This window comes from Sinohyriopsis cumingii, chromosome 19 (assembly GCF_028554795.1).
Source record: "Sinohyriopsis cumingii isolate HCF-2022 chromosome 19, ASM2855479v2, whole genome shotgun sequence".
Classification (NCBI taxonomy): Eukaryota; Metazoa; Mollusca; class Bivalvia; order Unionida; family Unionidae; genus Sinohyriopsis; species Sinohyriopsis cumingii.
This window is the reverse complement of record NC_142979.1, coordinates 16,072,663-16,091,067: the sequence shown is the minus strand read 5'-3', so window position 1 is coordinate 16,091,067 and position 18,405 is coordinate 16,072,663. Positions and strand designations below refer to the sequence as shown.

The 18,405-nt window shown below is 36.9% G+C and overlaps 1 protein-coding gene across 1 annotated transcript in view; it reads left to right on the top strand.

Moving 5' to 3' along the window:
• Positions 1-18,405, top strand: part of LOC149775183 (acyl-CoA dehydrogenase family member 10-like) — a 124,748-nt gene that overhangs the window by 59,857 nt on the left and 46,486 nt on the right. Inside the window, exons 11-12 of the mRNA XM_089944416.1 lie at positions 2,226-2,371; positions 6,450-6,623. Of these exons, the coding sequence (XP_089800542.1) occupies positions 2,226-2,371; positions 6,450-6,623 (320 nt within the window). The remainder of the gene's footprint in view (positions 1-2,225; positions 2,372-6,449; positions 6,624-18,405) is intronic.

Here is an 18,405-nt window from a genome sequence, read left to right as displayed (position 1 = left end):
ACAGTTGAGAATATTGCTCCTTTTTGGAATTTAATTCAGGGGTTGGCTTTGAAAACAATATATCAGAATGATGGACAAGTGAAACCTGACACTTGACTGATTGTCTATCAATTTTATTGACTGTAAATCAACTGAATTCAATGATTACCAGTCAGTTTTATTTGACTATAACCCAATTGACTGGGCTAATTACCAATCAAATTTATTTGACTATAACCCTACTAACTCAACTGATTACCATTCAGTTTTATTTGACCATGACCTATCTGACTTGACTGATTACCAATTAATTTTATTTGATCCTTACCCAACTGACTTGATTGATTACCAATCAATTTTATTTGGCCATAACCATATTGACTTGACTGATTACCAGTCCGTTTTATTTGCCCATAACTCTATTGACTTGACTGATTACCAGTCAATTTTATTTGACCATAACTCTATTGACTTGACTGATTAATGATCAGTTTTATTTGACCACAGTCCAATTGAGTTGACTAATTACAAATCAATTTTATGTGACAATAACCCTACTCAACTTCACTGTTCAAGGTTCCAATGTGTTAACCCTATCTGCACCTTGGCGGATTGACCAGATGTTTGAGAGCTTTGTCACAGTGACATCTATTAGATTTTATGAGTTGTCTCCCTTTGTATGCATTGCCACCTAACTAATAGTATGTAACAGGGGTGCATTGTTACTTTGTACATTAGCTGAAAATGGTGGGTGCAATTGACTTCAAAAGGATACTTTGTAAGTTTAACACTGAAAGTATGAATACGTACCAGAGGGAAGGCATTACAGGTGTGTTTGAGGGGTAGGATGTATTTGTATAAACATTGGCTAGCATTGGAAAATTACTTATTTACATGTCCATTCTAGTGTGTGCTTCCCTCAATCATGTAGGAACAGTGTTCAAATTTGAACAAGTTGATTTTGATCGGATGCAGTGGTTTGCTGCTGCATCCATTGAAATTCACAGACCCAAAGCGATGAAATATCTAATCAATCGGGCAAGGTGTAAATAGGGTTAACATATCAGGACATTGACTAGCGAAGATGAACCCAACTGATTTGGCTGATTACCTATTTTTATTTACCAAAACCCAACTGATCAGTTTTTGAACTTGGCATATAGTATAGTCAGTCCTAATAGTCACCTATTCGCAGCATAAAAATGGCTAGTCTGTTTCCCCCCAGCAAGTTTCCTGTATACATGTCCTGTATATAATGGTCACCTACCTTCTGCAGACAGTGGATAGGTGTTTTCTAATCAAACAGTGGTTTCTGCCCACCTTAGGCACTCACTGGTGCATATCTAACAGAGTCTTTTGCTTCCTTTTGGTTAGATAAAAGAATATCATGTGAATCGATGTACAGACATTTCTTGTCTTGCTTGTAGTCGCTGTATTCCAGTCACATTGTCAATGTAACTCAAAGGTGTCAGTACGTAAGATTTGAAAGTGGGACAGTTTTTTAGGTTTTTATCATTAGGGTACTGAAGGTTGAAGCAATTTTTTTGCTGGATCAGGGAAAAGGAGTTGTGTTGTCACAGCAGAAGTGGGAATTGCCTTTTGTGCTAATGTGGTGAGTATAGTTTGCTAACTTAAAGCTATCTCTAAAGGAAAAAATTGTCTTTGAGAAGAGATACATGTTACATACCTTTTCATTAGGGTCAGGGGTCAATGAATAATTATAACTTGTCTGTAAAGAAAGGTGAAGTTTTGGCTAATGGGTCACATAGAACAACCTTATATGGCTTTTTTAATTTCATATTCTTCACAGACCTTTCATGTATGCCATCTGTCACTTGATCTCAGCGAGTTGAGCAACTGGCTAATCCAGATAGTTTTTAAAGCATGAACAAACTAAGATTGGTACTTATTTTAAGTCAGAGATAATTTATTTTATTTTGGTGGATTAAAGAGAGCAGGATACAATAATCTTGTGTGGAACATAAGTTTGGGAGCGAACAACATATATACATATTTTATGACTTTGTTGTATAGCGTACATTAAACAGTCTTAATAACAGAAGATGAAGAAGAAAAACAGGTTTGACTGTCCAATCAAATTGCAAGTTGGCAAGAACCCTATACATTTATTATTTGTCACCTCCTTTGACAAACAATTATAAATATCTTTCATTACTGTATGCCTGATAACTGCTGATTTACTTACTATTCTTTTCTCCAGGCTGATTTACTGTTTTTTTCTCCAGGCTGGATAATCTCATATATCATCCTGAATATCCTGAGGTTATTGGTGTGTTAGACTGGGAGCTGTCCACTCTGGGGGATCCTCTGACAGATCTGGCCACTCTTTGTATCTGCTACTACATTCCACATGGATTTCCCATGTTTCCTTGTGAGTAAGGTTACGTAACTCTAATATTTGGTGCATAACCTTTTATTTAGTTTTCATTACTTCCCTTATATACTTATTTGTAAGTCTGATCCAACTGTAAACAACACAGACCCTGATCCGCTATTGCACGGTGTGATGGCAGATCAGGGTCTGTGTTGTTTCTTCTGTTGTTTAGTCTTAACAAACTGCATAGACTCAGTTATGCGGACACATTATGTGATGGCAGATCTGGGTATGTGTGTTTTGCAGTTAGATTTGATTTATAGGCAAGTATATACAGTACCTAACAAATTATAATGTAATAAATTAAAACTGTTCCCATAGCTGCCCATCTTCATGAATTCAGCTGAAGTTTTAAGAACTGAATGGAGATTTGTTTCCTGTGCAAGAGATTTATTACAAATGTGGTGAAATTTTGAAAATACTTGCACGGCAGTAAAGTGATCCGTACTCAGATTCTGATTCCAGTTCAGTCCTTATACTGCTATGATGTTTTTAAAAGAACGCAGTTCAGTTCCTATACCTCAATGAGGTTATTAAAAGAACGCAGTTCAGTTCCTATACCTCAATGAGGTTATTAAAAGAACGCAGTTCAGTTCCTATACCTCCTTAAGGTTATTAAAAGAACGCAGTTCAGTTCCTATACCTCCTTAAGGTTATTAAAAGAACACAGTTCAGTTCCTATACCTCCTTAAGGTTATTAAAAGAACACAGTTCAGTTCCTATACCTCCTTAAGGTTATTAAAAGAACGCAGTTCAGTTCCTATACCTCAATGAGGTTCTTAAAAAACACTGTTTAGTGCCTCCATGAGGTTATTAAGTGAACACAGTGGATGCTGCAGTATCTTGTTTTATGCTTGATATGCTGAAAATATATTCTGGTTTCTGTGCATTGGAAAGTTAAGCATGCATTGTTATCTTGTGGGCATAGCTGAAGGAATCATACATTGTATGACTTGATAGACTGAAAAAATATTTGGTTTCTATTTCATGGATAGTTAGACATGCATTGCTATTTTTCTGGTTTCTGTGGATTGGAAGGTTAGACATTACTCCTTCATATATGTTACCTGATCACATTAACATTAGGAATATAAGCCCTACTACCTCCAGAATCCAGCCTTTTCAAAGACTAAAATTTGTCTTGCTGTCTATACAGTATAGACAAAGGCAATAACTCTTGCCCATTACCTACCCTTAGCCACCTACAGGTGGTGCAGGTTTAAAGCTTTTGTTGTAAACTGGACAAATGTAGTTCGTTTTGCCTCCTGAAAACCAATTGGATTTTGTGTTATATTCGTCCATCCATTGAGGATTAAATTATTTTCAGATGTATTATATCATATTCTATAGGTGATATACTTTATTTTTTAAATTTTGACCATATTTATGTGAAGTTTGGACTTAGTCTCTGCATTATAATAATAATAATAATGAGGACTTTGTATAGCACCTAATCTTTAGAAGCTCTAAGCACTTTACAACATTAGACAACACCTGTAACATAAAAAACATATAATAATATTATTACAAAAACAACATGAAATTGGAAAAACATTAAAAAATAAAAAACATGCGGAGAATATTTCAGGTAGGAAACATTATTAGGTCTTTAAGTTTGTTCTTGCAGTCGAAATAAGTGAGTTTTGAGAGCCCTCTTGAATGTGATCACTGTGTCTTTGTGTCTAAGTTCAGTGGGAAATTCATTCCACGTAACTGGGCCCTGGTATGCAAAAGAACTGCATTATCTGACTGCATTGTTTTCACAGCTACATTGTAAATAACCAATCACATTTGTGCACACTATTTATTTAACACACCCCTAGCATTGCGGGTGTCTGACATGATTAGCATTGTTAACCTTTAGCCAGGACCTCACTGTTGCTCCTTTCATACAAAACCTGTTTCATGATAGTGTTAGTTTCGGAATGAAGTCAGTGAATTACATGTCCTCTTGGTTGACCCTGCCTACCTTTAGTTTTGATCAGATGGCTTGCTGGTCCTTATGACACAACATGGTTTTGTTGCCAAGAACAGGTTGCCATCTGTGGGCAATCAAAAAGTTATCATACATTCTCCCTTCTGTACTGACATATTGCCTTTCAAACAGTATATGGTACATGTGATGAGACTTTATCTAAAGCATATTGAGCCAATTTGTGGGGCTCGAAGATGCCTCTTTCTCCCAGTTAAACCCGGGAAAGAGGACATAACCCCTCAAACTGTCTCATTATGGCTAAAGAGGGTAATACTTACGGCATACTTATCACTAGAACGAAGTCTCATGAAGATCTCTGCTCACAAAAAAGGCAATCTCTACAAGCCGTGCCTTTGATATAATGTTTCTATCAATGATATTGTCAAGGCAGTAGGTTGGCAGGCACAGTCAATCTTCTTGAGTTTTTATCTTGGAGACTTGGCTTCATGATGATACACTGGATCTGGTAGGTTCAGTTTCATTTGCATAAGTGACTACCAGACCCAATTGACACCAGCACAACCTCTGGAAGAACACTCTGCACAGCTTTCGCTGAATTTGCCTGAAAGTTATATGTGGTAAGATCTCATTATTTATTCTTTCCTGACATAATCCATGTCACCTCCAGTTGTGCTGCTCATAATTAGAAGCTTTGGTTAACCTTCATATGGGTAATCCAATATTCTCCCCTTAGGGGTTACCTTGGGTATAAGTTAGATGCTCAACATTCCTCCTCCTAGTACCTGTTCTCCTAACATTTATATCATTGGGGAACGTATTCGAAGGAGAAAGGAAATTTTGTATAAATTATCTTTATCTTGGAATACTTGCCCAATGACACAGTCGCAACCTCCCTGCAATGTGAGCATTCTTTTCCACCTGTATGCAGCAAATGGGAGGTAATGGACAAGAGTTATTACTCTTTGTATTTTATAGACAGTAAGATGAAATTTTTGTCTTTGGGAGGGCTGGATTTGGGATTTAGTAGGGCTTATATTATATCTTGTTAATGTGATTGGGTAAGTATTCCAGGAGAAATATAATTTAATAAAAAATTTGCTGTTTTGCTATTTTTCTGGTTTCTGTGTATTGGAAGGTTGGACGATTTATTGATCTCTCCTTGACCTCCTTGACCGCAAGTGAATAACTGCAGGAATCATACTACATGGTATACAAGTCAAACTGCTTTCCGGAGGAGATTTTGAAATAGGGCTTAGAATGAAAGTTGTAGTTTTTCATTAGTGCTGTAGCAAACATTTTAACCTTGCAATGCATTTATTATTATTATTCTAACTAAATCAGTACTAGTTGATTAATTTTAAAAGAAAATATCCCCAAAGTGAGTGTATTTAACAAGCTCTATAACATCTCATAGAGTACTTATATTTATGTGTGTAATATTTTCTATATTGATTGGAAATGCTAAGCAAATCAAAATTAAATGCTACCAATATATTATGAATATATTATGCATGTTTTGATTCCTGGCCAGGGAAATTAGCCCTGCCAGCATGTCGGTTAAAGAAAACTGCTGAAATTTGGCACTGCAGATCTATTAGCAATATACAGTACACTTTTCATGGCTTTGTATAACAGTATAGTCACGTGACCAGATTTGTCATTGCATCCATTTTGACTTGCCTGCTGCTCATCTGAGATTGTCTGCAGAACAGTCAAATATTAAACAACAGCTGTTTCAAATGGCTTTTGAAAATTCATTGCAGTGGAAATTGATTTGTTAAGAACAGCAGAATTTTGGATATCATGAAGTACTAATTTTAGGTCTGAAGGATTTTCTGACCTTTGTTCTTAATGAGACAAGGGCTTATAGTGCTGACCTTTTTCATCTGACTGTCCATCTGACTGGTAAGGTTTTGTGTTTAGGTCAGTTTTGAGGCATTTTAATGGGTCATGAATATTTCATGTTCTAGTTTCCTGTTTTGTACAGAAAATGAAGATTAATCAAAGAACTGTGGTTTTATTGTAAATAGGTACCATATAAAAAACTGCTCATGACAAAAAGTTGTATACTTTCTGCTTGCTAGAAGTGGTCTGAGTTTACAAGTATAACAGATTACATTGATTGTATTCTGATTTCAGCTTTCAGAGGAGAGAATCTACAGGAACTGGGAATTCCAACAGTACCAGAAATAATTCAGGAATACTGCCAGAGGATGCAAATTCCTATGATTGACAGCTGGGATTTCTATGTTGCTTTCAATTTCTTCAGATTTGCTGCCATTTTACAGGGAGTCTATAAAAGAGCTATATCAGGTTCGTCTTCTTTCCTTTTTATGGCACATCTATAGTCTCTATGATAGTTTGATGCTTAAAAATCATTTTTAAAAGTTTGTCACCCTCTCAGGCGCTCAGGCACGGGTGGTGGGTTGTTTTGTTTTGACAATTGTATTCTGGCTTTATTGTCCCCATCACTCACTGGTACTGTAAGCGACCTCTATATCCTGTCTGCTAGGGAGGGTTCATTGAAGAAGTTCCACTCAAAAGTAAAGTCAACAAAGATGTTTAATGAGAGTTACACAACTGAAAAACTGGAAAGCTGTCATCAGTACAAAATATTCACTTGGATAAGACAAACATACTCCTGTAAGGAAACACTCGTTGCTTGCACTCTTGTATCGTAACAATTAGATACTGACATTAATTTTAAATGCTTGTTGCTGGATCATTTCAGTAAAATGTCTGAGAACATAATAGTCTGTTTCTATGTTAAATAAATGAAATAATGATAGGAAATCATAGAGTGACCCCAACAGACGAGAGTTGAAGATTTGCTTTGTATTCATTTAACCCAGGTAATTACCAAAATGCTTGCCTCTGCATTCTGTTAAAAACATGGACATTCAGATGTTCAAAGTATTGCTTATTTTACTGGCATTTCACCTAAATAATGTCCAAATAATTCAGAGTATTATTATTACTTTGCCAGTCCTATACTATTATTATTATTATTATTATTATTCTTATTATTATTATAGCAATTAATATATGTCATTACCTAAAAGGGGTGTTGGACTTCAAAATTCACAGGTGTTATTTCCAGTCCTGAACTTGACTGCACTCTTCAGTTATCTGGCAAGTACTGTCTTCCACTCCAATGTATAACCTTCAGTTTTTAACCACATGAAGTACAGAACTAATCAGAATTGGCAGACCAAATCTGCCAACAAATCAGATGTGGCAGACTGGCAAATTTCAGTCTAGCACAATTCTTATGGTATCAACCACATATGAATAAGGTTCCATATATTTCAGTATATAAAATGTTCTCACATCTTGTATCTTACTCTGTACAAAACTCTGAGACAGAAACTCTATATCCTAATTTGTCTATATAGTTTTCAGTAGCAGAACAACAGTTCTCTAATGGATAAACTGTGGAAAACCAATGACAGGGTATAATGGTACTAAAAGAATTGCGATTGCTAGAGAGGTTGCAACTATGCACACAATAAATTGCATTACTTAATAAATCTAACAGTTTTTATATAAAATCATTATATTTCAGATATTTCTTTCGGCAACAAGTTCACTGTGACTTCATCTGAGTGTAAATGTATATGAATCACATACCTGTAATATCGAACCATTGAGGTCATGGGTCACAACCGAACAAAAATGGCATCCATACGAACTTGACATGAGCAATAAAAAGATTGTTTACCGTGAAACACAAGCAACCTGAAACTTGATATTTAATACAAGTGTCATGATATTCCCATCAAGCAACCACATTTGGTATTAATGGGGGTAATACAGGCATGTAATTTGTGCAAGAAACGGTGCTGAATGTAAAATATCAAACCTTGTCAAGCCAAGTGTGATATAATGATATGGTAATAGCTAAAAGGTATTGACAGAGATTTCCTACAGGCATAATAAATATGGGATTAGTCAACTAGTAATTCAATATAATCTGACTCCATGGACCACAGGAAGTCTAAGAACATGCCTATGAAGTGGTGTGTTATCGAAAATAGGGAGAAGCTATACATTAAAGTTCATATAACCACAGAGCAACTAATTCACCACAAATACGTGCTGTTGCGCTGCCCGGGGTCCAGTGAGCTAAACATGTAACACTGATATCTTAAAACAAACATCTCTGATAACATATGGAGATTTCACATGCGGTATTAAATATCCACCCCAACCCCATTATGGTGCACAGCTGATTAACCCTGAGTCTATGACAGTACATTGGTCCCTATCTTGAATATCCCCCATGACCAATGGTCACCCACTTTATATGGCCAGAATCCATTGGCACCAATGAGTTTTTGTTTAGAACAAGGTTCTGTCAGTCTTTAAAAACTGTTTTAATTTGGACTTGGTCCTTGAAAACTCCATGATTTTGATAATTGGGGTTATTTTTCCTTGAAAACACTTTGAATTTGTTTGAGAACTCCTTTACCTTTTTTTAAAAAGCCTTCTTTAAATCCTTGAAGCAGATGTAATGATATGAACAAGGATTGATTTGATTGAAAACAAATAATAAATAAGTTGGAACATTTGTGAGCTCTGAGTTCACTCATTGTTATGACAGTCTGCCTGCGGATTAATTTAACAAAATGACAAGTTAATGGTGCATTGGCAGAAGTAAAGCAAAGAAACATGTGTGGTGGTCTGCAATACAGACTTATAAAAGAAGCTATAAACTGTGAATGTAAAGCAGTATGTAAAATTCTAAGTTGGACATGGATGAATGGTTCAAAGGATGGATTTAACCTTGTAAGGGAGATAACCAGAAGAGTTCATGCACTGCCTGTGGTCCTGTAACGAACATTTCAAGCATGATGTAGTCTTCCCAAAAGTCACTCATAGGCAAAAAGGCATAGAATACATGTTCTGAACTTGAAAGTTGAGGGAAATATTGCCCTCCTTTTAAAAAATAACTGTCCCAATATACTTGTTACTGAGAAGGGAGGTTTGACTATACCTCACCCACCCCTAAACTTACAAAGGTTACTTGAACACTGTTTTAAAGGATAATGTGTTGAAAGGTGAGATATTTTGGACATTGAAACTCATCACAGGTCTTATAAAATATTTAAATTTTTGATGTTTCTAGATAACAACATTGTTAAACAGTTTTCTTATAGTGAGATGAAGGCAACATACAAGAATGATTATTTATGTGATATGTTTGATGCTGTGTCATGGTCTGGTTAGAACCAAATTGATTCCCAGAAAGAAGATATGTGCTAAAAATTAGGAATAAAAATGTTGCTAAATAAACTCACAGAAAATTGGAAAGGGTCCTTGAAAGGTCCTAGAAAACCCCTTGAATTTTTGTACCCAATGTATGTATGAACCATGTAGAAGTACCCACAGCATTGAGCATATTAGTGTTGAATTTATCCATCATGAGTGGCCACATAAATGGGGTTTACAGATAGAAATGTCATTAAATTTGTTTATTTCTAAATTGAACACACTGACATTTGCTTCAGCATGCCAATAAAGTACCTAGCTTTAATCCATAATACAGAGAGATAGGTACTCCAGTGCAGTGTGTTCCTTAGGTTTTGTCACAATGATAATTATTGGCTATCGTTACCACCAATAATTATCAAGATGATAAAAGTTAATGTCTGAGATGCACAGTATTGTTTAGCTCAAATCAGCACGACACTTGATTGCTGTAAAATGGTATTTAACCATCATACCTTATCTCATTGATTACAAAAGGATACCAGACTAAAACCAGTCAGTCTTGTGACAAGTTCATGACCTTTGTAAGCACTTAGCACATTGTGTGATAACTGCTGATTGCCAGTGAAGGAATAAGTCGCTGCAAATAGTTCAAAATGTTGTCAGACACACTCAGAAAGAAAAGTGAAAACAGTTTGACAAATGAAAGAGGGAGAGTCCTTTGGTCCAAGTTGAGACATTTATAAGAAAAAATCAAATATGCATTGTCAGATTCACGTTTTACAGCAGTGGTAAAAAAAATGGATAGTTACAACCAGATGTTGTTTGTACCCTAATTTATTGACATGGTGCTTTTGCACCATGATTGATGTTTGTTCATAATTATTTTAAATTACATTAATAAAGTTTTATCACATTGATTCCATCATTTGCATGTGATTTTTAAATGAAAATATTAAGTGTTATTACATGTGTAATTCTCCTCTAAAAGAGGACCCTTTTTATAAAGCCACTTTCCTGCTGCAAAAAAGGGTGGCCTTATAAGGGGGGGGACACTGTAATATTAATTGTGGTTTTAAACAACTACCTCAGTCTCTGAAATCAGACATTAGTCAGGGATGGGCCTTTTGGGACTGTAAACAGTAGTCTGGGGTGGGTCTTGGGGCCTGTGGACAATAGTCTGGGATGGGTCTTGGGCCTGTGGACAATAGGCTGAAATTTGTCTTGGGGCCTGTGGACAATAGTTTGGGATGGGTCTTGGGGCCTATAGACAATAGTCTGGGATGGGTCTTGGGGCCTGTGGACAATAGTCTGGGATGGGTCTTGGGGCCTGTGGACAATAGTCTGGGATAGGTCTTGGGTCTGTGGACAATAGGCTAGGATGGGTCTTGGGGCCTGTGGACAATAGTTTGGGATGGGTCTTGGGGCCTGTAGACAATAGTCTGGGATGGGTCTTGGGTCCTGTGGACAATAGTCTGGGATGGGTCTTGGGGCCTGTGGACAATAGTCTGGGATGGGTCTTGGGCCTGTGGACAATAGGCTGTGATGGGTCTTGGGTCCTGTGGACAATAGTCTGGGATGGGTCTTGGGCCTGTGGACAATAGCCTGGGATAGACCTTGGGGCCTGTGGACAATAGTTTGGGATGGGTCTTGGGGGCTGTGGACAATAGTCTGGGATGGGTCTTGGGCCTGTGGACAATAGCCTGGGATGGACCTTGGGGCCTGTGGACAATAGTTTGGAATGGGTCTTGGGGCCTATAGACAATAGTCTGGGATGGGTCTTGGAGCATGTGGACAATAGGCTGGGGTGGGCTATATAGTTATTACATTATTTTTTACATCTGTCTGTCAGTTCATCAGTTCATACTTCATGTCAACAGCAAATCAGCTGCTCAGGAAGTCTTTGGTATAATTCAGGCTGTTTGGTTGATTGACTATCATGTATGTAAACATGACACATGTCTTTTGAAGGATTTTTTTCCAGCTCAATTTTTGACATTGTGCCCGGTTTTTGGGGTGTAAATTATGGATCTTCACATATGCAGTTTCTAGTAAACAGCATAATTCAGGAACCATTGAGCAAATCCTGATGCAGATTATTGTGAACTTGCTTGTTATTGTTGTTTTGGGTTTAACACCTTTTTCAATGCATGATAGGCTATACATGGCAGTAAGTATAACTGTTGGAGGAAGAACTTGGGGGTTGGGTGGGGGAGAACTCACTAGAATCACCAAGCCTTGGGACAGTACTGTCAAGCTTTCTCACATACCCATATTGGCTAAGCCTGAGACATGAACCCACATGGACAGAGGTGAGATGGTAAAGGCAAGAGCTTTAGTCCACTTGGCCACCCTGGTGCCATGAACTTGCTTGTAACTTTGTAGACCTTTTACTATTAGATGAAAATATATCACAAATAATGTGATGCAAATTGTGAATGAAAAGCTCTGGTCTGATATAAATGATAAACAAATGAGCCAGCATGGTTATCTTGGTTCTGTTGATTCATAAATCTGGTGTGAACATTAATATTTATTGACATGTCTTTAAGGGGTTTGTTTCATGCTCATTTTGTTGACAGAGTTATGGGCCTTGAAGATGGCTATGGTTTTGCCCTAAATGCTGTGCTAATGAGTGGGTGTATTTATCTTGGACCTGTTGATTCATAAATTGGGTGTGAACACTAATGTCTTTGGATGTCCTTTAAGGAGTTTGTTTCATCTTCTTCGTTGTTGACAGAGTTATGGGCCTTGAAGATGAATTTCTTATATTCACTTTGAAACTTTGCTTGTGATACAATTTAGTGTGAACACTGTCTTCTAGAGATAACTAGTGGATTCATCTTTTCTATTTTTGACAGAGTTATTTGAATTTGTTTATCTTTGGAAATTGCTTCTTCATAACCCATCCTGTAATCAGACCATAAAAATATGGATTGTCAAGTGTAAACCCTAATTAACTGGTTTTCATCAGCAATCATAGACAAGAGAGAGGGACCAATCAACCAACTTTTCATTAATTCATGTTCTCTATCTTTGATTACATTTTGCTTCAGTGTGGGCCAGTTTTATACCCCGTTACGATTTCTGATTAATTTTGTACTGGAATTTGTCACTCATTCTGATTCGCTGTCTTTCATTACAGTTTGCTTCTGTTTGGACTGGTTTTTTTTTAATTCTTTGATTGACCCTTCTATTGTTATCTTTATTGGTGAGAGAAAAGAATGATTAAAATATGTTATTGTTATTGATAGCCTCATTTCCTTATTGATAACCTCATTTCCTTAGTGATATCCTCATTTCCTTATCGATATCCTCATTTCCTTAGTGATATCCTCATTTCCTTAGTGATATCCTCATTTCCTTAGTGATAACCTCATTTCTTACTGATAGTATCACTCATTTGATTACATCTGTAGGAATCTTGCCTGCATTCTGGCTTTGACTAGAATTACTTGGACAGTAAGTCTGGTTTCAGTCAAATCTCCTGGCGTATTTAATTGGCATAGAATAACTCTACATTTGGTTTTTGGTATATGATGACATTGGCTGTCATGATTAAAACAGGAATGAGCAGCTTATTCAGAGGTGTTAACTCATTAACCCTGTGTGCCACATGTATGCATCAGGAGTAGTACCCTACTTCCAAGCTCTGTAGTGTCAAGGTCGTTTTCATGATACACCAAAGTGGGTGGTATTACAAAAAAGTAGATAGATGCAGCTCTACAATGATACCAGATAGTCTGGACTTTCTACTCGCATTACAAAATTTAGAGGGAAAACATTTTTGGGACCTGATTCTTTTACATCAAAAATTCACCTGTTGTTGGAACTTGATTTTATGTCCAGATTTTAGACTTTTTGAAGTTAGATCTACAGTAGACAGGTCTGAACTGCACACAGACAGGCAAACCTTTGCAAAAAGTAAGATAAGTTGGGGATTTGGAATAAAAAGTGGCCAGGACATGAAAATGATGGGTCCAATCAGCAAAAACAAAAAAAAGAACTCCAGCTTTTACCCTTCTGTACATGCATGAGAGAAATAGCCGATGAAAAACAACTTTTCTAGAACACCTAGGCATCAGGCTAAATGAAAATCTATTGGAAGGAGATTTATTGGGATTTATTCAGAATTACATTTCAGGCAAAAATGACAAAAATCTACAGGGGGTAATGAGTTAATTGACAATGGATTATACAGTCATCCCTCTCTAACAAGGCCACACATTCTGCACTGGAAAAGTGACTTCATAAGAGTGGTGGCCTTTCCAGAGGGGGACTATATTTGTGAGAAGTATATATATGTGTATGCAGTAGAAAAGCTATATAAAACTACAAAGCATTTAATATCTTCATTTAAAAGTAACATTAATTATTAAAACATTTTTGTCTTAATAATAGACTTATTTCATATGATCATACATGCACATTCGTAGTTCTTAAGTTTTAAGTATGAAATATGAATGGTATATTCTTGGCATGTGCAGTACAAACCATTAAAAAACCTTGGAATTTAAGTCTTGGTGTAAACATCTCTTGGCATCCCAAATCATTCTATTTCCATTTACTCCATTTTCCCACTGCTGCAGAATATTCTCCTTATCTGTTATGATGTTTTTTATTTGAGTTTTTCCAACATCAAATTTTTCAGCAAGAACTATTGAACTGTCCCCACTGTCATTGAGTCAAATAACTTTTTCTTCTAAAGTAAGAACATTCCATTTATGTGATGACATTTTAAACTTTAATTTAATCATGCACACAAAATGTTTATAGAGAGGACAAATTGCCTTGTTTATAAAGGAAGTGATGTATGTTCTATCACATGATTTTTCAGTCTTTGCCTGGTTCCTTGTCTGTTGAAGGTTCATTTCTCTTTGTGTGTGAATGTGCAAAACTATATTTAGGCTCTATTGACCTAGTTATAATGTCGTAATCATGAAAGAGAAGAACTCAGCAGCTATGTGAAGCCCAAAACCCATCACAACATTGTTGAGCCAATTTCTTGTAAACATCGGTGTTTGTTGATAATGATATAATATTAATGATACTAGTATATTATATAATGTACTTTAGCCAGCAGTTCCCTCAGTAATGAAAACCTGACATCTGGAAACCAACATCAGAAAAGATTGGATTACTTATATTACTGTATGAATTGAAAATATTGTTTTTTAACATGTAATATATAAAATGTGACTGCTTGTGAGGGGTAAATTTGACATTTTTGGACTGTAATGATTAACCTTGTACAACAAGAAGGTAGCAATCATGATGTAACTGGACAAAGAAGATTACAATCACCACGTAACTTTTTCTCGTTACACTTTCATACAATCGCGAAAACAGAAGCCAGCTTAGGACAAATCAGGAGATTTGCAAAATTTGATCGGGAGTTTTGACTTAAAAAGAGGGAGGATTTTCAATGAGTATGGCAAATGTTTCATTGCAGCACATATCTTTGACTTTCTTATTCCAATTAGGACCCAAGACTTGGATCACTATGTAGTTAGTTTTCATATATTTTCATCTATTTGGATGCTATCTTTTGTGCAATTTCTGACTCAGCATTATTTTGACTAGATCTGATACTGGTAAATGATCTGCTATTATACGTGGGAGATAATGTTTGGCTGTAAAGTTGGTACATACGTCTTTATCCAGATTTGATGCAGATCCTGTGAACATGATTTCAATGATGGCGTATTTGATGTCGTGTTTAATATGCTTTAATATGATGCATGATGTCCTTCTTGCCAAAAAAGCAGATTTTAAAATCAACTTTACAGGAAGGGTAGAATGTATATTCATGTCCTTTGAACTCGATTCCAACCACTGAAATTCCTGCTTTCATCATCATTGAATTTCCTTTGATATTTTGATTGCTTAGATTTTGAAATGTTACCATCGGGAGATAACACAAGCTTAGACATCTCAACAACCACTGAAGCCAAACCAGGCGCATTTTATGTTGATTGAGCTCTATAGTAATCCAACCATAATCGTTTAATGTCTTTAATCCTTTTGCCAAATTACTTCTGATCATGCATAGTATAATCCATATTGAAAAACTTCAGACACTGAAGCTAACCAAAGGGATGTTAATTCTTTTATGTTGCTTGATATTAGGAAAAAAATCATCTTGAACTGCTTAACGCAGTTCACAGTCATGTGATCACAGGCAGCATTACCATATATCAAACTGTCTATCCACCTACCACCCATCAGTCCAACCTACCATTAATTAATCCCTTACCATGCCTACACCAACCCACTAGTCCAACTTTTTATCCATTAATCCCCTACCATGCCTCCACCCACCCACTAGCCCAGTATTTCATCCATTAATCCCATACAATGCCTCCACCCACCCTCTAGTTCAGCCTTTCATCCGTTAATCCTTTACCATGCCTCCACCCACCATCTAGTCCAGCCTTTCATCTATTAATCCTTTACCATGCTTCCACCCACCCTCTAGTCCAGCCTTTCATCTGTTAATCCCTTACCATGCCTCCACCCACCCTCTAGTCCAGCCTTCCATCTATTAATCCTTTACCATACCTCCACCCACCCTCTAGTCCAGCCTTTCATCCATTAGTCCCACTCCATGCCTCCACCCACCCACTAGCCCAGTATTTCATCCATTAATCCCATACCATGCCTCCACCCACCCACTAGCCCAGTATTTCATCCATTAATCCCATACCATGCCTCCACCCACCTTCTAATCCAGCCTTTCATCTATTAATACTTTACCATGCCTCCACCCACCCATTAGTCCAGTCTTTTATCTATTAATTCTTTACCATACCTCTGTAGAACACTTCATTGAATAGACAAATAAGAATATAGAAATGTGTGTATGTGTTTAAAAAGTGCTACCAGTACTGCATAGCCAGGTACAAACAAACTTATCATTGAAGCTAAATGTAGCCAAATTATAAGAAAAAATATAAAAAATAAAAATAATGGGACCCCTGTGGTGGTGTAAGTGGTTAGAGTATCCACCTCAGATGTGGGAGATCACAGGTTTGAACCCCAGCTGAGTCATACAAAAGACTCATAACAATGGTACTAGTAGCTGCCTCGCTTGGTGCTCAGCACTAAGTGGTCAGTGTTTGGATTAATCAGCCTGGCGTCATGAGGATAATGGGACTGGTTGGGACATGATGCTACATGTCTGCGGCATGGTGTCCCAGTGCTAGTCGTCACTATAAACTGCCAAACTGCATACATTGTAGCGATATGACTGGAAAATTGTTAAAGCTGTGTTAAAAATCCAAATCACACACACTCACAAAATATTATATAATTTCTTGGCCAAATTTGTAAAGAAATTATTATACACAGTCATTATCATGCACATAAATTTTGCCACATGTTCACTTCCCAGGTAATAACGTCACAGTACATCACAATAGTTATGCACATAATATAGTCATACACAATCGTATCACTGTACATGGCAGTAGTGATACACATAATAGTCTCACACAGTCATATCACTGTACATGGCAGTAGTGATACACATAATAGTCTCACACAGTCATATCACTGTACATGGCAGTAGTGGTACACGTAATAGTCTAACACAGTCATATCACTGTACATGGCAGTAGTGATACACGTAATAGTCTCACAGTCATATCACTGTACATGGCAGTAGTGACACACATAATAGTCTCACACAGTCATATCACTGTACATGGCAGTAGTGATACACATAATAGTCTCACACAGTCATATCACTGTACATGGCGGTAGTGATACACATAATAGTCACGCACAGTCACATCACTGTACATGGCAGTAGTGATACATATAATAGTCTCACACAGTCATATCACTGTACATGGCAGTAGTGATACACATAATAGTCTCACACAGTCATATCACTGTACATGGCAGTAGTGATACACATAATAGTCACACACAGTCATATCACTGTACATGGCAGTAGTGATACACATAATAGTCACACACAGTCATATCACTGTACATGGCAGTAGTGATACACGTAATAGTCACACAGTCATATCACTGTACATGGCAGTAGTGATACACGTAATAGTCTCACACAGTCATGTCACTGTACATGGCAGTAGTGATACACGTAATAGTCTCACACAGTCATATCACTGTACATGGCAGTAGTGATACACGTAATAGTCTCACACAGTCATATCACTGTACATGGCAGTAGTGATACACGTAATAGTCTAACACAGTCATATCACTGTACATGGCAGTAGTGATACACGTAATAGTCTCACAGTCATATCACTGTACATGGCAGTAGTGATACACGTAATAGTCACACAGTCATATCAGTACATGGCAGTAGTGATACACATAATTGTCTTACACAGATAACAGTGTCACTGTACTTCACAGTAGTGATGCACATAATACAGTCTCACACACATAATCATGTCGCTGTGCATGGCAGTAGTCATACACATAATAAAATCTCACACAAATAATCATGGTACTTGTACATGGCAGTAGTGACATACAGTTTGCACAGAGATAATCATGACACTTGTCCATGGCAGTAGTGATATACAGTTTGCACAGAGATAATCATGACACTTGTACATGGCATTAGTGATACACATAATAGTCTCACACAGTCATATCACTGTACATGGCAGTATTGATACACATAATAGTCTCACACAGTCATATCACTGTACATGGCAGTAGTGATACACATAATAGTCACACACAGTCATATCACTGTACATGGCAGTAGTGATACACATAATAGTCACACACAGTCATATCACTGTACATGGCAGTAGTGATACACGTAATAGTCTCACACAGTCATATCACTGTACATGGCAGTAGTGATACACATAATAGTCTCACACAGTCATAT